Source organism: Miscanthus floridulus, chromosome 5 (assembly GCF_019320115.1).
Source record: "Miscanthus floridulus cultivar M001 chromosome 5, ASM1932011v1, whole genome shotgun sequence".
NCBI lineage: Eukaryota > Viridiplantae > Streptophyta > Magnoliopsida > Poales > Poaceae > Miscanthus > Miscanthus floridulus.
The window spans coordinates 109,197,105-109,204,710 of NC_089584.1; the positions used below are offsets into that span (position 1 = coordinate 109,197,105).

General features: G+C 47.6%; 1 protein-coding gene across 1 annotated transcript; it reads right to left on the reverse strand.

Annotated features, from left to right (window-relative positions):
- Window positions 1-694: 694 nt before the first annotated feature.
- On the reverse strand, window positions 695-5,548 carry LOC136450456 (probable alpha,alpha-trehalose-phosphate synthase [UDP-forming] 7). The gene is made up of 3 exons (XM_066450897.1): window positions 3,196-5,548; window positions 2,320-2,593; window positions 695-1,678 (listed from the first exon to the last, which is right to left on the reverse strand). The coding sequence occupies exons 1-3, from the start codon at window positions 5,274-5,276 to the stop codon at window positions 1,301-1,303; spliced, it is 2,733 nt and encodes a 910-aa protein (XP_066306994.1). The 5' UTR covers window positions 5,277-5,548; the 3' UTR covers window positions 695-1,300.
- Between the last annotated feature and the right edge of the window lie 2,058 nt (window positions 5,549-7,606).

The following is a 7,606-nucleotide window of genomic DNA, read 5'->3' on the forward strand; positions in this document are numbered from 1 at the left end:
TGCTGAGATGCACTTTGCATTCCCATGTTCGCAGATGCATTTTAAGGTGCCGCCACGCATGGTGCTGTGCAAAATACTCATCAGGAGTGCATGTATATGCACATCGGCTGTACCTACGCCGGTCCATGGTTTCAGCCTACTAGGCCATGATTTCTTTCTGTCCAGCAGAACATTCATGCTGGACAAACGTCCAGTAAGGCCCGTTTAGTTCCACCCAAAAACCAAAAAATTTTGCGCATTATCTGTCACATCAAATCTTGCGGCACATGCATGGAGTACTAAATGTAGACGAAAAAAACTAATTACACAGTTCACCGAGAAATCGCGAGACGAAACTTTCGAACCTAATTAGTCCATAATTAGACACTAATTGCTAAATAACAACGAAAGTGCTACAGTAGCCAAAACCCAAAAAATTTTGGATCTAAACGCGCCCTAAATCGGCAATGCCCTAGGGTCATGGCAGTTGAATTCCGTGGTGTTTTACTTACTTTCTGTTTATATTATATTATATAATATAGATACGAGACGCATCACTTGTCCGTGTTAGCATAAATCGTTGTCCGTGTTACCCGAAGAAATGGGTAAGAACGTGACAAGTCCACACAAAATCTTTGCTACTACTCCAAGCAAAGTTGCCACACAACGCCCAACACAATCGCCAAGCATCCAGCTCTGATTCGCAATGGTAATCAAAATTGACAGGCAAGTAGGCCTAAAAATATGCTATCTTCCACCGAAAGGCATTTCTCAACGTAACCCCGGAAAACTTATTAAAAAAACACATGAGGGGAAAACGTAGGAGCGAAACCATCAGAGAGGAGCCAAGATCCAGCTTTGAATCAATTAATCAATTCAAACCTCACCCCTGAGATTGCTACTACTGATAGTTCAAAAAGTGACACCACTTTGTAACGGCGTGTTAATAAGGGATCGTATCACAAGCTGCGCACGTGCTCCTTTCACATTTGCCACTCCTACCTCCCCCAATCACTTCAGCCACGCAGTTCCCTTGCCTTCTGTGAGGCTTTCATTTTACTTCAACCACAAATGAGAAAGTGAAAGAACGTGCCAAGAAAGTCGGCGAGTCAGCTATGAACATATGGATCTACGCCTTGCAGCAACAGACTGTAGTATCTTGCCCAACTGGAGAAACTTGGAGTACAGCAGATTGAGAAGTTTCCCTCTGGAGCATCCATAGAACCAGTTGTTAGTAGTCGAACTTCATATCCATCAGAAAATCGTGTAGAATTGACTATTGAAACAATCATCATATTCTGAAAATACAAGAGAAAACTGGCTAAGACCCTCCAATTGGTCTATCACTGGATTCTGATTGTTCGTCACCAATATCAAGCGATGAGATAGATGCAGCCAATTCATCAGCCGAATCAGTCTCCAGTTCAGGTCCTGTGGCATCTGCAAGTGCGCTCAGCATAGTGACCACTTCGAATGTATCGTCCAGGTAGAATTTGGCTTTGCTTGGTTTTTGTCCCACAGTGCACGCAAACAGTGATGTTCTTGGATCAACCACATTCCTCTTAACGATATCAGCAATATTTTCAAACATGTCCTCATCGGACCTATCATCGCCGATGCACAATACGAAATCCGCCTGCTTTCCTCTCTCCTTCACTGATGCAAGTATCCTCTCCGCAACTATTCCCTTGCTTACTCCCTGCAGATTAGTGCACAACAAAGGAATCAATTTTAAATAAGTAAATACCAGAAACTAAGTGAAGGTCAATCATGCAAGGTAAAAAAAAACCATATGAATCAACTTATACTTCACGACTAGTACTAACCACTTGCAGGAAAATTTTTGCAGAAGGCAAGAAAGGTGGTAAAGTAACTACAGCCTAGTAGCCTAGTAGGCAATAAGGCAAACAAAATAGTGCCTTTCTACAAGGCTAGTAGGCTACTAAGCCAAAACTCTAAAACCTGCAGAAAAGCATCACCATGCTGCTTTTTAGAAAGTTGCTTTCACCACAACCAGATAAAAATCCAAAACAGGCCCAAATGAGATCTTCTTTAACTGAGGGGAGCTACTAGCTTAATACTGAACAAAAATGAAGCCAACATATTTGCAACAAGAAAAAGAACTGTACTGGGTCCTTTCAAACTTTTGAAGCTAATTATCATATTAACTGTGAGAAAACAAACAGTGCTAGCTGAACTCAGTGATCTACAATTCAACTCTACCTTTTAGACTCGTGAAAATATAATATGAAATATTTTTTTAAGGCGTAAATAACGAACTTATAAGTTGAAACCACAGATCTTCAAGAAAGGATTTGAAAGGCTAAAAGATGAACGAACCTGTGGTTTGACTTCAACAATGAACTGGCCACTCTTCACAGAGACTGGTTCATTTGCTAGTACACTTTCCAGGTGATCAAGCATCTCCTTTGCCTGTGAGGATCCAAAGCCTGGGTCAGCATCCTGATGGTGCCACACCAAGGCACTTTCCTTGGTCTCAATGTAGGATCCATCAGTTGCTTCTGTATACAACTTCATCACTGGTGTCGCCATTTGCATCCATCCGAAGTCCAAGGCCTGAGTGCATGTTTGCCACTCTTCTTCTCTAGACCACCTACCAAAATTTTGAAATCTTATTTCACAGAGCCTTTCTAGCTAAGACAATTCAATAGCAGCCGATTAAACCAATTACTGCCATTAACTAACTAGCACACATTATCTAAAAAACTAACCAGCAAACAAGATAGCCTATGATTGATCTATCACGTTCATGTTCTTATACAATCTCTAGGTTAAGGGATGTTAATGCTCCGTACAATCCAAAAAGGGGAAACATTAAGAACCAACTTAACAGCCTCCATACAATATTGAAGCGCTAATTGATAAACTTAAAACCATCAAACATGAAAGGTAGCAATACTCCCTTCATAATTCTTCAATTCCATAAAACACTATTAAGGGTTTTGTTTTTTAATCTCTTTTCCGATGCATTATAGCTCTTCCCAGTTTCACAGAGAATGTAATCAATGCAATTTGACATGTTGCACAACTATCCAAGCCACTTAAAACCTTATACAGTAAGTTCAAAGTTTAGTAGTAATAACTATGAAAAAAACAAGACAGCTGTATTGTTCTTGCTAAATATAGAAAAAAAAAATATCCAGCTGCCACTACTTCACAAAAAAGTATCAGTTGTGCAGAAATGGAAAATCGTACCTCAAGAAGTAACCATGTTCAGCTGCAATCCCCAATTTTGGACATGAGGAGAACCACTTTCCCAACGTATCTTTGTCTCGCCCACTGACAAGAAAAACGATGTTTCTACTATCTGAGCAAAGGGTATTGATGATGCTCAAAACCTCTGGACTAGGTTCCTTGTTGATGGAAGTTTGAGGAACCAGAGTTCCATCATAATCAAGCAATATAGCCCTGCTCTCTGAAATCTCATAAGCATTAACAATCAAATCCATGTTAAGCTTTGTGAAATGAGAGTCCAAGGCCACCACCCTGAAACCAAAACCCAACCCTATGCCCCAACAAGTCCTCGTAAAGTGCTCCTTACAAGCCCTTTGCAAGTCTTGGATGAAGCTCTTTGACCAAAAAGCAACATCATGGCTGCTGACATAACGGTAATGTTTCTCATGCCTCAACTGTTTTTCCTGTTCCGGCATTGAAATGGCCTCATTCATCGCCTCTGCGGTTGCCTCTATATTCCATGGGTTAACCCTAATAGCACCACTCAGTGATGGTGAGCAGCCAATAAACTCTGACACAACCAGCATGCTCTTCTTTGGCCCACTCACCTCTGACATGGACTCAGATCCTGGTGCACCCTGCCTACAGACAATGTATTCATATGGTGTCAAGTTCATCCCATCCCTCACAGCAGTCACCACCACACATTCAGCTATTGTATAATAGGCAATCTTCTCAACACTTGACACATCACGATCGATGAAAACAACAGGGCTATACCCTGACTGGCCAAAGTCTCCATTGATCCTCTGGCAGCTCTCCTCAATCTCAGCCTGGATGGCTTCCAGATCCTTACCCCTTCCACGGGCTGGGTTAGCAATCTGCACTAACACTGCTCGCCCTTGCCACTTGGGATGTGTCCTCAACATGTTCTCAAAGGCAAGAAGCTTCAAATTGATCCCCTTAAAGATATCCATATCATCCACACCAAGCAAGACAGTTTTCCCCTGGAACTGCTGTTGAAGCTCAGAAAGTCGCCATTCTCTATCAGGCAAGCGCAGACCTGACTGTAATTGACCCATATGAATTCCCACTGGCATGATTTTGATCCCAACAGTGCGGCCAAAGTAATCCAATCCAATGTACCCACGCTTGGACTGGTATTCAATTCCCAGCATCCTACTGCAGCACGAGAGGAAGTGCCTGGCGTAATCGAAAGTGTGGAACCCAATGAGGTCGCAATTGAGCAGAGCCTTCAATATCTCCTCGCGAACAGGGAGGGTGCGGTAGATCTCGGACGAGGGGAAGGGGCTATGGAGGAAGAATCCGATGCGGAGGCGGTTGAAGCGGCGGCGGAGGAAGGTAGGCAGCGCCATGAGATGGTAGTCGTGAACCCAAACGTAGTCCTCCTCCGGGTTGATTACCTCCACGACCTTCTCGAAGAAGAACTTGTTGGCGAGCACGTACGCCTCCCAAGCGCTGCGGTCGAAGCGACCGTTGCCTGGTGACGAAGTGGCGATGGAGGAAGGGGTGGTGGCTGCAGATGCGGATGATGAGAAGGGGAGCATGTAGTGAAACAGAGGCCAGAGTTGGCGCTTGCAGAAGCCGTGGTAGAACCGGTCGTTGAGGTGGTCAGGTAGGAACACCGGAGCGCAGCGGAATCGGTCGAGCAGCGCCTGCGACACCTCGTCCTGCTCGGCTACGGGGACATCGGCTCGGAGGGAACCGACGAAGAGCACTTCCATATCGTCGGGAATGCCGTCGCGGAGCTGGAGCAGGAGCGAGTCGTCGTCCCATGAGAAGGACCATCCTCGGCCGTCGGGCCTTCGACGCGCGACGATGGGCAACTGATTCGAGACCACTATGACGCGGTCCGCTGCCACCGACGAGGGCACGTCGGAGGCAACGCTGTTGGTCGCCGCCGGCTCCGACTCGTCCTCGCCGTCGAGCTCCGACAGCGTCCCCGGCACCGTCATCACCCGCGACATCCGCCTCATCCCGAACGATCCCTTCCTCTGCCGCCCGCTGCCGCCGGCTGGGCCCAGCGCCGCGAAGTTGCCCTCCGCGAGGTCGAGCAGGTTGGTATACGACCGCGACATCATGGCTGAAACACCGAGCAGAGCAAAGAGAAGGCTTCGCCGCGAGAGGTGAACAAACCCTAGTCCTTCGGATCAGGAGGAGGAAGAGGGGGAGTTGGTGTTCCGCTTTGATCTGATCTGATGGCGGCGGCGATAGAGGGGGAGGTGGTGGGTTCGCGAATTCGGAATGGGAAACGCGACCGGCGCGAGGCGAGAGGTCGGGGAGGGGGAAGGCACGGACGCGCCCGTATATTCCACGGGTGTGTTGGTCTCGGCGCGCGAGGCCTCTCCTGGACCACTCATCACGGACATATGGACCCATGGGTCTGTCGGTGTGTTAGAGCTCCTTGGACCGCGCCTAGGGACAAGTTGCCTCGGGAAAAGAGGATAAGGTTGCGCTTGCCCCCTCCGATTCCAGCTGGCGTCACGCGCCCCACCTTCACCTGTGGGGGCCGCACACTGGACGGTGCAGATACGAGCAGTTCGGGTCGCGCCGGCATGATCAACAGCCGTGATCGTCCAAGCCACCAGAGGGGGCTGGTGGTTCGAAGGGCAATGGGGGCCGCTTTAAAGAACTGTTGGTAATTTTATTTTATCCGTTCCTGGGGGGTTGGTTTGGATGTTTCCTTTCCTCAATGGCATAGAGGTGGGCGCCTGGCTGCGAGAAAAACGTGCCGCGTACAGGAACTGCCACGTCGCTTTGCCCGTGTGACGTCAGCTGTGACGAGTGGGGAGTGACTCCTTACCACGTCCTCTGCTCTATCCAACTCCGCGCGGTGTTCACCTTTTTTCTCGACAACAACAGGAATTATCGAGTCCGTCTTCACCTCAGAATCCCCTGATGATTTCTCGACAAGATACTGCAAAGTTTTATAAGGCCAGTATACGATTCCAACTTGTCGAATTGGTGGTACTTTGGGTAACATCGCGACGATTTTCTGTTGTTTTGCATTCCGTCTCCGTCCTATTCGCAATCCAGAGGCTTTCACATCCGTAGGCTGTAACAACAATGCAAATGCCACTTTCACCGTGTCTGTGTTCTTTACAGAAGAATAATCGTTTCAGTGTTTGATTTTGTCGTTTTCACCCCAAGACAAACCGCGCATCGCTGGATTTTATACCTAGTGTTGTCAGCCAGGTGCGGCGAGCCAACTTTGTGACGCTGAATACAACAGAAGACGTCGATGTAATCTGAAGGTAATACAAGTAATTGACCTGTACACGACGCTTAACGAAGCAGACCAAACCAAGTTTGTTTATTTTAATTCTCCGAACCGATTGCTGTCAAAAGACCCTCCCAAAGGCGGAGGAGGCTGGCTGGATCCGCGTCGTCCAGCGAGCGAACGCACAGATCGCCGCCGGGGCCGCGGTCAGCTAGCTGGTCGTTGCCAGACGCCAACTCGGAACCGGCTGGTCCGCGACTCCATCCGTCGTCGTACGTGTTGACCAGGCGGGCGGGGAGGGGCGGAACCGGGGCCACGGCTGGCGGACCAGCTAGCGTTGGTTGGTTGGTATTGTCGCTGGTTCCGTAAAAAAATATAGCTAACTGTTTTGTACTGTTGTTTAGTTCGTTTAAACACTGTGTCAACGCTATACGGTGGTGCGCCGTTTTCGTTTAATCACCCGTTTACCCCGTTTAATTGGCTGTTTAGCCTGTTTAATGGGACGTTTTGCCCGAATAATGGCTAAACGGTAGGTGACCGACTGTTTACCGTTTAGTGTTTAGGAAAACACTGTTGTTTTGTATAAGAGAAAAATACTATTCTAACTAAAAATTTACGACCGTTTACGACAAGCCACAGCCAGACTGTCACTCAGCCAAACGAACAGGCTGACACTGTGAGCGGGCGGCGGCCACCGGTCGCCCTAGCTGCGTCCGCGTCGGCGTCGACTCAGCCACCCCATCCGCGTCGGCGTCCAAACGGAGAAGGATATCGAAGCTGTCTTATCCTGTTCTATGTGTGGATTCCAGGTCGGACTGTTTGGTCAGGCCCAGCGCGGCGGCGACGGCCGGTCTCCGTGCGCGAAGCTATTCTTTATTTAGGAAAAAAAAAACCAATTAGCAACACGTACTACACTCCTACTACGACCACCGACCGCTACATGAACGGCCATGTAAGCCTGTCATCCTGTATTAAAAACGGTGCACGGAAGTTTTATCCCCGTAAAACTTATTTGAGTTATCCCATTAGGCTTTTATCTTGTCTCATATTATTAATATTATACCACATTAGCATATCCAGTATTCATAAAACTCTATTGAAACTAGCCTTAAGGTGTCGTTGTCACTTATCCGGATTTTGTTCCATCAAATGATGATTGCGAGTAGCCGAAACAGAAAGCCTGAAAGGCCA

Coding starts and splice junctions, on each gene's coding strand:
- LOC136450456 (XM_066450897.1), bottom strand. CDS start 5,276: ATGATGTCGCGGTCGTATACCAACCTGCTCGACCTCGCGGAGGGCAAC. Junction 2,594..3,195: donor GAACATGGTTACTTCTTGAG/GTACGATTTTCC, acceptor AAATTTTGGTAG/GTGGTCTAGAGAAGAAGAGT. Junction 1,679..2,319: donor TTGTTGAAGTCAAACCACAG/GTTCGTTCATCT, acceptor ACTAATCTGCAG/GGAGTAAGCAAGGGAATAGT.